Source organism: Alosa alosa, chromosome 16 (assembly GCF_017589495.1).
Source record: "Alosa alosa isolate M-15738 ecotype Scorff River chromosome 16, AALO_Geno_1.1, whole genome shotgun sequence".
Lineage (NCBI taxonomy): Eukaryota > Metazoa > Chordata > Actinopteri > Clupeiformes > Clupeidae > Alosa > Alosa alosa.
Window position 1 is genome coordinate 15,263,448 of NC_063204.1, and position 14,178 is coordinate 15,277,625.

Here is a 14,178-nt window from a genome sequence, read left to right on the forward strand (position 1 = left end):
TACTCCTCAGCCTGTGCCAAGTGGCTGTCTTTTCCTTTTTTCTACTGGTTCTTCTAACAGTTATTTTACCTAACACACAAAGGCAGTTTCTCTCTGAATTACGACATTTCTATTTCTTTATTTCTATTTTAGTGTCTCAATCCTTTTTACTATTTTCCTTCTCTCTTGTGGTATCACACTTGGCCTTTCTCTTTTTTTTCCCCTATTGTCTCACCATTCTACCCCTCATTCCCCTAAGAGAACATGCCTGTTGGAGAAGCATATTTCTCTCTTAGTTTATATGTGATGAGCCACTTTTGATACATGCTAACGATAATGTTCAGATCACCTCAGTGTGCAAGCTATACTTCAGTCCTTAAACTCCAGTCCATCTTTATCTAGATTCCTGGGTAGGCCTGTCTTAAAGGGACACTTACCTGGCTGGCAGTGATAGACTTTGACAAAGATGGATAAAACAACAAGGGGGACACCAAAACAGCTGAACAGTTTCTTCAGCTGAACACATGACTGGAACAGGAAGTTCCCCTGAATGACATAAACAACTTATGTTACCACACACACACACACACACACACACACACACACACACACACACACACACACACACACACACACACACACACACACACACACACACACACACACACACGGCAAGTCCTCTCGCACAAAAGTCCATATATGTGGTAAAGGTCCTCCAACATAAAAGGTTTAGCATCTCATCTTCCACAGTGAGACCTTCCTGCCGTGTCAGCCAATCTACTTTATCTGAGGAGTGGCTCACATTGTTGACTGGTTTCCTATGTCTTAATGAATGAGACAGGGGGCTTTGTGACCACTCTGCTGAGGTTTCACCATACTGATCTGCCTCCTCTTGTTTGGGACTTTAACCCTCCTGTTGATGTAGTTGGGGGATGGAGGTTAGCTACCCTTGCCACCTGTTAAGATAATTATTGACCGAACAACAGCCAGGGGGGGTGTGGGTGTGGAAGGGAGGAAAGGAAGGTGTCTGTTTCCTAAGTCAGTTTTGATCTTGCCCAGAGGCAGATTACAGTATGAGATTTCAGAAGGACTTCCTTCTAGAATGGTCACCTTCCTGCTTACTAAGATTCAAGAGGAGGTTATTGAATATCAATACTGTTCAGTGAACAAAGCCTCACAAAGAGTGAGGTGGGGTGTAGCCCATTTGCAGCAGTCAATTTGGGTATGCTTTGAAAAATTAGATTTATATTTTTTTTATTTCAAATCCACTCGTTCTTCAGATGAAAGTTCACCAGGTTCTGTTCAGTTCTTTTTGACAGTCCCCTCCACCAAAGGCTATTCTTTTTCATTCAATCTGATCTCAAGGGCAGCTTCCCAAAATGAAATTACATCCCATGTGGAATGGGCTTCACAGTAGGCAGTGAAAGCTGTGATATCCAGTAATTGAAACACCTTAGACAAAAACAAATGTTTTGGCTCATCGTCATGCAGTGCAGAGTCCAGAATCAGCTACTTGACATGCAGTGGAAAACCACAAATCTGACCGTGTGTGTGTGTGCTCATTTACTGGCAGAGCAGAGAACAGCCACTAGGGGAACTTCCAGAGGGAGTGAGGAAGGGTGTTTTGCTTTCACTGACTGTTCTGTCAGACAGATTCACCAAAACAAACTCTGTGCTCAACATGCAATGGAGGCTCCATTATGTGTCCAATGTAGCGTTTTGACCAATGTAGCATTCTTTCTCCTTCAATGAATGGCTTTCTACTGTAATTCCATTGCAGATATAGACACAAGGCAGTTGCCCAACCATCGTGCTGTCTCATTATAGTGGGAAAAAAATGGCCTGCATTGGGCTAGATTGTCTGTTTAGAATATTTAGATGGGTGACAATGCCACAGATCAGACAGCATGAAGTAGATTTAAGCTGCTGACAAGCAGACTCAAAAAGTGGAATGCAAAAAGTGCACACACACACACACAAACACAAAACAAGACTCCTGTGTGTCTCATTACTAATTCAGTTATCATCAGTCTCCTCCTCCCTCCCATGAGGAAGCCTTAATATTTTCTTGCTAGGTTATGCATATTAATGCCACCTCCCTGCTCTACTTAATGTCATAGCAAATGTGTCTTTTTCAAATGGCCTTCTCACATTTTGAACAATTTCCTAACCATTCATTCTCAGTCTGTCTTTTCCTACATTCAGTTCGGTTTGTATTTGCATTTGTATTTGTTTTGCCCACCCCTCACTATTGCTGGCCCTTCATGTGGAAATTTCCAACAACTTTTTGGGTCTTCTTTCCTAGTTAAATTCAAACTTTGCTTCACTTTGTTTACATAGATTATTTGTGTTTATCAGAACTCTTCAATGTCGCATCCCAGTGAGCCAGAAAAAGCCATGCTTCATATTCATGCCATAGAGTAATAATTAATCCATAATGGATCCTGTCTTTATCACCAAGGCAATGCAATATATTATGAAGCCAAGCCTGAAAATAGTAGGGCCCAGACAAAGAAACTAGAGGATGTCTGTACAACTAGTGTATTACTTGGTCTGCTGTTGTTCAGTTGAGTGCTGTGTGGAAGACATTCTGCAGAAAACAATTATATGCAGGTGTCAGCAGTGTGAACCTTGGTAATGACCATTTCACTGAATCTGTCTTTACCTATACCAATGTAGCACGGAAACAGCATGTTAACAGAGAATAACTGCCTTCAACAGTAACCAAGCACAGTTCAGAATTTTCAATAAGCTACATACTATATAAATAAACTACCATAGGCAAGTTAAGTAAACATTAAATACATGTCAAGTTTGTGTGTGTGTGTGTGTGTGTGTGTGTGTGTGTTGTATAAACTACATGTGTCATGCAGTTTCTTTAGTCCATGGCTTACATACAGGATTCCATGAACTTCTGACTGGTCTCTTTTCTATTTTCGTTTCAGTTTATTATTCATTTAGACCTTTTTTATCAATGTGTTGATACTGTAAGGTAAGTGGAGACTAAATGTATTTATTAGTATCATAATAATATCGAATATCGTATTAATGCCGTCACATGCTTTGATGGTATAAAGGCATTATCTAATGCAAATGTAGTTTTAGAATATCATAATTAAAATAAAAATCAATAAGTTTAGCCAAAAAGGCAATAAAACTGAACTTGCTGACACACACTATTGCCAACTTGCAAATTATATTTTGATACTGCGCACCTGTTTCACCACAGAATGACATAGCCTATCCGCATAACTTGTTCCCTACTGTTGTCTCGACTATTTTTTAAGTTTTTTTTTAGAGATCGTTCAATGTTCATCATTGCTACTGTCTTATTGATTGTGCTCCCAGTTCAACAGCAATCCATCTACTACCTGCCTGTAAAGTTGTATTTGTTGTCAGTTTAAGTTCCAGTAGAGCCACTGGAATAGACATAAGAAAGTATTTACATCATAGTAGATAGTCTTATTACCCTGTCCCTGCTTTAAAACACTGAATTTGCAGAGAAAACACAGACAGCTTGCCTAAGGTCATGACTCATATGATATAATTAATTTTTGGGTCCCTTTCAAGATTGGGCCAGGGTGCATCTGCATCCCTTAATCCCTGTAGCACCGGCCCTGGTATCAACCAGGCCTTGTTATCCATTAAAGGAAAAATCTGCTTAGTGCCTCTGTGATAAAATAGTCAGTGCATAGTCAGTGCATGCTAGAGTGAAATTACATAGGTGTGTGCTTATGCAAAAACAATAAAACAATTGTTATGCAAAAACAATTGTGATTTTTTTGGGGGCTCTGTTTGCCTTTAAACATGACACAACCACTGCATGAGGTTTTTTATGGCCTTGATGCTGATGTTCAAATTGAAGCAGACTATTTATTATGGGGCCCATTTGCACTGGGATGTCACCCCAACAACCACAGACAAGTAATTTCTCGACGTGTAGTACACCACCTACAGGAGAACCCAGAAAATAATAATGCCTTAAGGGTTAAGCTAGTTTCCAGTCCTTTTCGAATTAGGCGGTCAGTGTTTCGCCATAACAGACACAGGTCTATAGTTGCCGATTTCGTTATTAAACTAAAGGCCATCACCGAGGAAGCAAGTTAGTAACGGGTCGGTGAGCCAAAAAGCTCATTAGAACTGATTCCTACACTTACATGTAAACATCTAATTCTGCCATGCTGTGAAGGTGGGGGTCTATGGAATCAAAAGATTGGGCTTATTTTCGAAGCAAAATATTGGTGTGCAGGATAGTGGTTTGTTGAACAACATAGGCTATAATTGTCATAATGGTATAGTTTGGTCCTACAGTGTATGGAGTTATGAGATGGGTAGGCTAAGCAGCAGTCAGTTGTTGCGCTTAAGGTAAAAGTGCTGTGACCGCCGATGACCATGCACTTGACAAACCTCCAGCGGGTAAATCGCTGACGGAAGTTGTTTGGAGATGCAAGACAGTCATAACCCACGAGCCACTGAGCTTTAGTGTTGAAATTACTATTGTGGATAATATAGGTAGAGGAGGTAGAGAAATGCACAGTCAGAGCAATGCGTTCAACAAACCACAAAGGATAGGGCGAACCTCACTTCACATCACTCGGTGTTTGTATAGCCCAGCCTCCGACCTATCCTGCTGCATTTCTGTGCTATTTTCACATTCATAAACGTATTCTTCATACGTTTGGTCGCCCACAGGAGCGCATTTACCAAGTGCTGCACACAGTCTTGTTGATTTGTACAGGCTGAGTAAGGAGTTCTAAAAGTGTAAAAAAAGAAAAACAATCCACACGGAACATTAAAGACGCACAGCAGACATCGATACGGATTTTGGACGCGTATATGTAGGCTACATGCCCTGGCCATTCGAAATGCATCGTAGCTGGTTGGTAAAATCAGCCTGTGGATAACTACTGATAGTGGATCTACAAAGAGCAGGTGACAGATTTATTTAAAATTGTTCATACATATTCTGTTGAAATGTACAGACAAAAGAAGTGTGCATGTCGTTCTGCGAAAGTATTTTTAAAGCTGTTACAAACTCATCAGAAATCAGGTACAGTTGCTAGTAGGCTAGAGATTCATTTTCACAGTCATTTTATTGAGGCGATTTACAGAAATTACTATTGATATGTATCACGAGCATTACCTATTTGGTGTAGGGCAGATAGACGAAACAAGGCATCGAAGACTTATTGGATTATTCAGTCTTCATTTACCTGTTGGCTACCCAAATTAACACCTCTCTTATACACTAAGAAAATACTGTTCTGAAAGCGTTGCTATGATTGCCTGCACGCGCAGTCGCGAGGCAGTCAGGTAAAGCATTTATGGAGACACGAAAGGTCCGCTCCGAGATACCTGCTTCCTATCAGAGCACAGATTGAAGTATGTCTCATGCAGGAGATGTACGCATAGTAAATGCTGTTTTGGTTCAGTAATGGTATGTCAAATAATTGTTTGCTATATAGTTGTAATGTGTAAAATCAAAACGCATTCTTTGTGTGACACTATACGATGCATGGCTAGCGCGTTAGACAAAAAGGAAAGGACCACTAAACATCAACCAGAATATTTCTATAGCATTGAAAACGTAAAACGTATATCCCAATAACAGACCCCAACCCCTGTTATTGCGCTATTTAATCTGAACACATTTCCTTAAGAGTTAGGGAAGATACATACATGTGGTATAAAGAGGACGAATTGACAACAACCAGTAAGACGGGATATCGGGATCTTTTCTCACGAGGTTTGTCCTCATTCCGCCGCTTTTGTGTTTTTGTTTCTTAACAAGTTTATAAGATACAATATGCAACATTGTTTAAGTGTTTCGACTCTAGCAAGCCAGCAAAGAAGTTCGGTAGCGCGCTGTCTGTCTTGCTGTGAGTGGATCAACGTACCGAACCAGCAAACCTTTAAAGGGAGCGGGAGGGGGCTTCATAGGTTGGTCCTCGCCTTGCTGTAATCAAACCAATCAGAAACCCCTCTGAGACCCGGGATTCAGCAGCCTGCTAGAGCGACCCGCACAGAAAAAAGAGAAGAAAAGCGTTTGCAATTTAGGGGGTGTATCCCTCGCTTTAGACACTGTTATGGCAATGCCAGTCGCCAGATGTTTGTGTTACTAGCTCGTGTCTTGTCAGACTTGAGGCTGAGCAGAACGCCCGGGTAACTACGCAAGGGGTGATTTGCTTATCTCGACAGTCTTATCCAAAGAAAGACGTCGCTTATTCTCCATCTCTCTCTCTTAACAGCGGAGGATTACGCGTGCTTGGTCATCATTTCCAAGGAGTTGGAGGAAGAATTGTTGGTGTGTTATTAATCTTTCTTCTTTACCGGCCTCGACTTCTCTTGAAGGAAATGGCAAGGCCAGTGTTTGAGAGAGGAACGCGGCTGCAAAAGGACAGAGGAAATCAGAACTAAAGGACAGGATGCAGACAACCTAAAACACAGAAAAAGACGAGTTTTTTCAACACAAAGACATTTTAGTTTTGTTTCCTTTCGTTAAACCGCAGTCTATCGAGAGGATTAAATCAACCCAAAGAGGAATTTTGTTTATTTTCCTGTTTTGTTGTTATTAAAACATTACAAACCTGGGAACAAGGATGCATTGTGGATTAGCGTTGATCCTATTATCTGGAATCTTTGTCGTCGCCAGGGCTTTCAAAAATGGTAAGTGATCGCTGATGTATTCTTGTTGAAAGTGTGTTTTGGGGTTTAAGACATCTTGTCAGTTGCGCTCAGGTTGCTTTACTCACCTGCTGAAATCTGCGTTACGTGCGCGGAACCTACTGCATTATCTTGTTTTTGATGAAAGCTAATAAAGTAAGACTATTTCTATTGTGTTACATATAATAGTTACATGTTGATAATGGACTGAAATATAGGCTGCTGTCGCCAAAAGTATGTTTCATATTTCAGCATTACTGACTTGAAAACTGAACGGGTCACTTGGAAGACAACATGACTAAAGGCAATAAATAACTGTAGGCCCAATCCCCTCCAAGAAACACTTCATATAGGCTATAATGCCCATTTACTTGGGCTATGTTTCTTCTAAGAAAATGATGCGCAGTTTATTTAGAATTTATTTCGAGCTGTTCATAAAGATAGATAGGCCCTTAGGAGGACAATCGACTTTGCGTAACATAGACCACTGGCACTGGTGATTGTATTTGCGAAGGGAAAGTATTGTATTCAACTAAATACCCTCTTCATGTAAATAAGTAGGCCTAGTCTATAGACTACACATAGTAAGCTAATTTTCATCATATGGTATTTATGTCAGCAACTGAGTGATGGACTAGTTGCCTAACTTGCTGTGCTTCCACACACCACAGTGGTTTTATTCTGAGATCCCAATCTATACCCCAATTATAAGAATTTTATTTAAGTACAAAACTCAGTGAAAACTAGCATGTAGTGTGCAGTTGTTAATACATTGCATACAATTGTTGACGTTAGATAACTTTCGGCCTTAACACTCCATGCCGAAATCAAAAGTCAGATGGTCTGTTTTAGGGGGAAAGCAGCCTACTGGACAGAAATGATTGTAAACCTAACACACACTACCACCCATCCTGCCAAAAATAGGCCTACATTACAAAACACCTTACGATTTGGGTGAAGATTAAATGGTGGAAGTTGACTGATACATGTAACTCCATTGTTGAATTTAACTTTACTGCTACCGAGTTGATGGCGAAATAGGATTGGATCTCCACAGAAATATACTTTCAGTATCGCATAAAAGTTACACTATGGAACGCATCCCGAGCTCCATGAATCAAGAAATCAACAATAAGCTGTCATGTGATAGATAATATGTTCACTTATCAGGTTGCCTTTAACTTTTAAATAGGCTATGTTCCACAAATGAAAAGTAGCCTGCTGCGTTCATTTTCCCCGCAATAAACGACCTGGAAAACTATATGACTGTAGTTCTTCTTATTCTGTAGAGTAATGAGGAAAAAGTATTTCTGAAGGAAAATTGTCAAGTATGTGGCGAACAGAGCCATCATGACATGTCCCCGAGAAAATGTGTTGTAGCAATTTGTTGTGTTGTGTTACATTTTTATGGGGTGACCTGCTGTTGCCCATGGTCTTCTGAAAGGTCAGTTTAGGGCCTTTGCTTCTCAAGCACATTCTGGTTTGTTTATTTTTATTTTTAAAATTAATTTAATATGTTTTGTTCCAGATAAATGCGGGGATAACATCAACATCGCAGCTGCAGATTACCTCACATCACCTGGATATCCAATGTCTTACTATCCATCGCAGAAATGCGTGTGGGTCATCACGGCTCCAGGACCTAACCAGCGAATTCTAATCAACTTCAACCCACATTTCGATCTTGAGGACAGGGAATGCAAGTGAGTACAGCACGCTTATCTGCTCCAGATTCCACGTGAAACTGCGCCACCTGGCGGTGTGTCAGATGTCGAGAAGGTCGAGACAATAGGCGCCACCCCTCTCCTCTCCCTCTCTCTCTCTCCCCTCTCTCTCTAGGCCCAGTTACTCTTTGTCATTCTAGTTTAAGTATGGCAAATAATAACAGTCTCTTGGTGCCAATCATTGCTCACCTTGTTGTGTCAAATGATGGCGGATTCCTGGGGTTTTTGAGATATCCCCTTTTTGCCTGTAACGTTAATCGTGGTATTATTTGGAAATAGGCATATCTCAGGAGAATGTGGTAGATTTCCGTGGCATCCAGTCTGAATCCTGGTCTTATCACCCCTCCCTTTTCTTTTTTATTTATCCTGCTGCAAAGGCAGCCCAGTTGCGTGCTGTGCGGCTCTTGTGCCATTACTCTTCTCTCGGCTCTTTGGTGCTTTTCTGTGATGTATTGCTGTATTTAGCAATGTATTTACATGTACATCTACATGTACATCTCACTGACCTTTACAGTGTGTAAGACTGTGTGTAAGAGTATGATTTGGCCTAATGAACAAGGATCTACCACTACCTTCGTCGCCTTGTTTCCCAGTGGAGCCATACAGAATTGCCTAGCCTATTTAATGTACTCAAACTCCATAGCCTACTTAATGTAGTTATGACTTAGAAACACACAACAATATGAATTGTTTTTGATTGCTCTTGAAAGTGAAAAATAATGTTCATTTTAGCTTAATAGGTTGTGGACGGAGTGAACGTCTACTTACTAAAACAGGCCTGCCGTTTATTTAAGGCAGGCAGTAGACCCAATGAATAACAGGACGGATATACCATTTGATGATTACCTACATTTTCCAGATATGGGTGGGAGTTAGTTTGTTTGTAGCTTGTCCATTTTCAAGGGAATATAAGTATAACCTGTATTATTTTACTCCATTCGCTAAATACACTGTTATGCTTGGACGCAAGCCAGAAAGCATGATGCCCATTTGTATGGTCACGGAATATAAGCTATTAAAGCATTACAAGGTGTACTAACTGCTAATCTAAAGCGACGTTTGAAAAACACAATCAAGTCCACAGTCTGTGACTGATTACATGTGCCTTTACACTGACGTTCTCTTGGCCACTTGCTGTTTTTTTTCTGTTTTCCTTGTTTCATAATTCAGTTCAATAATTCATTGCTCTCATTTCTTTGATTTTCATTTATTCACTTATAACTTGTATTTAAATAGCGTTTTCCCTTATTCTTGGAGATCCTTCTTACCTGAGCAATTTTGATTTAGCTGACATTTGCATACAGTGATATTTGGTGCCTTTTTTGGTTGAATAGAAACTGGACACTTTAACATGTCTTTGCATAATGGAAACCGTTGATGGCTGAAATGGCTTCCTTATCAGATGGCCAGACATGACAAGGAACCACAATATAGGCTTTAGCACTCCACTTGGAATTTAATAAGCAGCAAATGGAACACTCATGATACATAGCTCCTGAACACAGACAAGCTATCAACAAAATCAGGCAAGAGAACATTTGAGTTCTGCTTATGAAACCACAATGAAAGCTCAGTGTAGGCTACCCTTCCACTCTTTGGTGTTCATGTGCCTCTCTGACATGTTTGTTTAGATGTGTCAAGCTTGTGTAGAGAGAAAAAGAGAGAGAGAGAGAGAGAGAGAGAAAGGGAGAGAGAAAGGGAGAGAGAGAGACTCAATGAGTAGATAAGGACTTAAGTGGATTTTGAAGGACAGATCTTTTGGATGTGTTTATCTTTCTCACTCTTCTAAGGACCCCAGCGTTGGTCACACTCTGGTGACATAGGCTTTCAAAGAACCAGTGGGCTTAAAACACAAGGCTGGTCATGTGAAATATTTGAATATTGGATTCTCTTTTTTTGCAAAAAAGGTGCCTCTACCAAGAACAGACAAATAGAAAAGATGGCTTGTTGGGAAATTAATTTATTAGACTTTGTTAGCAGTGTTCTATGTTGGCAGGTCTGGCATAGTTTCAACCAATCAGAGTTTGACATTCATGCAAATTTGCTATTTTGGCCCTTAAATATGACAATATGTAGCTTTCTTACCCATCTTCCATACCCACTACCTGGCACATGTTGTAGTGGCTGTTTGTGGAGGCTGTGCCTCAGAATTTCCCCTGTGCTGGTATGATATCCCTTTGACAGACATGAATCATTGATGGACTGTATTTGCTGACCAAACAAAAAAGAAAAGCAGTGAAAACAGCTTTATGGATTTTCTGATGATTGTTAGATCCCCTTTGAAGCTGTGTGAGAAGACTGTGGATTGGACTGCTTTGTGAGACTAAACGACTGGCAGAAATCAGTCGAAAACAGAGTGTGTGTGTGTGTGTGAGAGAGAGAGAGAGAGAGAGAGAGAGAGAGAGAGAGAGAGAAAAGAAAAAGAGAGAACAGTGGAAGAACTCCACAGTGTGTATGGAGGATGTTAGCAAATGGAATTCCAGTTTGACAAGTTGTGGAGCACTGAATGTATGTGCGGTGCCTGTGTGACTGAGGTTGTTGTTGGTGGTGGTGCTTAGATATGCAGAGAATGCCCGGTGAAGAGCAGGCCTCCGTGGGCGCAACAGGAGAAATCCTCTGCCTCACAAGGGTCCTCTGAAGTGAGTGGCCAACATTGCCATCACTCTAGCCGGCCACTCATCAAACCACCCACCCAACACACACACACACACACACACACACACACACACACACACACACACACACACACACACACACACACAAGCACATAGCGGCTAGCCCCAGAAAGCACTGCACCACCTGCAGTGAGGGCAAACCTTTTCCCACTGAAGCGCTGAGACAATACACATCCCGTGAGCTGGTGGGCCACTGTTTAGAGCCGGCCCCTGTTCTCACTCAAAGTGGTCAGAAGCTGCATCTGCCGCCGTCAGACTCCTGGGCCGTCTGGGCCGTCTTTGCCCTGTGATTGAAATGCCTCTTTCTTCTTCCCTTTTCATATTCTAAGGCGAGAGGTAAGTGCAGCTTTAAGATGTACTGTGACAGCTTAATGCTTCCAGTTAAGTAGTTTTAAAGACCTCCTGTTGTGCTCAGGCTCTGCTCGAGGCCATTGAAAGTAAAAGAAATTTGCGAGGAGATGAGTGTGTGAGACTCATGCCTGCTGCTTGTTCCCCCAGACCCACACAGGTTTGTGGGCTCCCAGGGTAACACCAAAAAAATGTGGATCTTTATAGATGCCGACCAAATTCCACGGAGTGCGATTAAGAGGTGAGGTGCCTCGTCCCTACTTTAAAAGCACCCTGCGGTGGGAGGCCAAAGAGCAAACTCTCTCCCTCTTCGTTTCACATGTCATCTCCACCTCCATCCCCGCTCCTGCTCAGTCTTTGCAGCCATGTCATCCCCGGGCAAATAACGGTGGTGAAAGTGAGGACTTAGTGCGGCCATCCATCAGAGGTTGTCATGGGGGGAAAATAAATAAGTCTGGAATGTGAGGCATTGTATTTAGCTCTCCCCTGTGCTAAAGTTTTTTTTTTTTTTTAAAAACAAGGGAGGTGGAAAGTGCAGCCCCCTTTGGAGGTGCCAAAGTTGAGACATTTTTTTCTCAGTATTAATAAGTTTGTTCACATAAACCACCCCCAGGTCTAAGTTAATTGTCAATGAAGTACTCACACCAAAATCAGACACAAAGCTGATGAGTGTACATCTCTCTCTTGTTTTTGTGTGTGTGTCTGTCTTTGTTTGTGTGTGTGTGTGTGTGTGTGTGTGTGTGTGTGTGTGTGTGTGTGTGTGTGTGTGTGTGTGTGTATGTGTGTGTGTGTGTATGTGTGTGCGTGTGTGTTGATTGACTTTGTGAAAGCTGTAGCACCTGATGATGCTGTTCATTCACAGTGCCTCTGTGTAAAGCTATTATATGGTGAAGCTTTCCCTTCGTAAATTAGATTGCTGGGCAAAGAAAACAGCCCATTAAAGGGTAGACTTTTGGCACCTCCTGGAGCAGTTTTGCTGTGAGAAAAAGACTTGTGTTGCGTGCAGTCTCTCGGCTGTCTCACTCTCAAATCACATTAGGTGTGGTTGCTCAGACTTTGGAGAGTGTGTCTGTTGTTATCCAAATGTTTTTTTTATAGTAGTGACATTTGTGGAATCAAGTGAGACTTGATTCCAGAGGTTTGAACAGGGATATGATTACTGGCCTGTCAGGTGTAAATTTGCCCGTGTTAAGGTCTCCATATATGTATACTGCACTGTTCATTGTTGTCCCACGGAATTGAATTCTATTTGTGGTGATAGGTTAGCAGAATTAACTTGAATGAAACAGTTTTTAACAGCGTGGTTATGATGCAGATTTAAGCATGATTTAGCCAGTCGACTTTTATGCCAACAATCACAGGATTGTTAATGTTTTCTTTAAATGTGCATGTACTGTAGGTTTGTTAAGAGACAAGGGGAGGCTGCGCAAAGGTGCACATAGCTCTACAATGAACAAATTCCATCCAATTTAAATAGTACGACATGGAAAATCATTGTCTGAAAAATCATTGGTGGGCCGCCACAAATAAGTCAATGTATGGGAAACACTGATGTTTCTACAGTGTGTTGGTGTGAAGATGTGAATGAGGAAATAAGAAAGGCAAACAATAGATGTGATTTATTATTGTTAAGCTCTTCTCCAATCTACTTCTCCTCTGCCCCCCAACACCTTTCATCCACATGTCCCTCCTTCCCCCTTCTGCTGCTTATATGACCCAAAGGGCTGAGGGCAGGGGAGTCATTTGGTTAATGAGAAGGATTAAAGTGAGTGAAGTGTGTGCATGTGTGTGTGTGTGTGTGTGTGTGTGTGTGTGTGTGTGTGTGTGTGTGTGTGTGTCTGTGTGCGTGCGCCTGTTAGCTGGCAGGGGTGAAGAGGGTTGTGCCGGGGAAATTTTCACCTTGGCTATTTGTTGGAAGGACAGGCTGATTGAAAAGCTTTCTCCCTGTGACATCTGCCAACCTCCCCACTGTTCTGTCACTTGTGTGATTCATGCCCTAACTGGTGCAAAGCATGCGCACACACACACACACACACACACACACACACACACACACACACACACACACACACACACACACACACACACACACACACACACACACACACACACACACACACACACACACACACACACACACACACACACACACACACACACACACACACACACACACACACACACACACACACACACACACACACACACACACACACACACATACACACACACACACACACACACACACACACACACACACACACACACACACACACACACACACACACACACACACACACACACACACACACACATACACACACACACACACACACACACACACACACACACACACACACACACACACACACACAGAAACTAGGAATCCATCCAGTGTCTTTCTGCATCTACTTACTCCGAAGGTCTGAAATGAGAATATGGTGACAACTTGCTGCAGGCTGGACAAGAGGAAAAAGACGGAAATGAGATACTGAGCCATACCTACTGTAGATGAGAAACAGACTCCAGTTTTCGGTCTCGAGTTCAAAAGCAGCATTCTGCTCGCAGATTTTGCTGGTCTCCAAAACAAGACTCCCCAATATGGAAGTTTTTTGGTCTGTCTGATGCAAGCCCACACAACTGTAGGGATTATCCATCTCAGGCATGTTCCAGTGCACAACCCGCCTCTCCATAAAAGAGAATGCTTCATGAAGGACATGATTAGAGGAGAAATCTGCTAATCGTTCAGCCCAATCTGGTCATAGATCTGCTAGGCTGCTGCCTCTGAT

General features: G+C 41.9%; 1 protein-coding gene across 7 annotated transcripts in view; it reads left to right on the plus strand.

Annotated features, from left to right (window-relative positions):
- The first annotated feature begins 4,647 nt into the window (after positions 1 to 4,647).
- nrp1a (neuropilin 1a) overlaps positions 4,648 to 14,178 on the plus strand; it is a 59,221-nt gene continuing 49,690 nt past the window's right edge. For 6 of the 7 annotated variants that reach the window (XR_007196105.1, XR_007196107.1, XR_007196108.1 and 3 more), the window contains exons 1-2: positions 5,804 to 6,645; positions 8,171 to 8,345. Coding sequence is in view for 3 of the 7 variants with exons in the window: in XM_048266144.1 (XP_048122101.1) it covers positions 6,579 to 6,645; positions 8,171 to 8,345 (242 nt within the window). In the remaining 4 variants the exon portion in view is untranslated. Of the gene's footprint in view, positions 4,912 to 5,803; positions 6,646 to 8,170; positions 8,346 to 14,178 lie in introns of those variants that run through there. The other variant, XR_007196106.1, reaches the window with a different exon arrangement.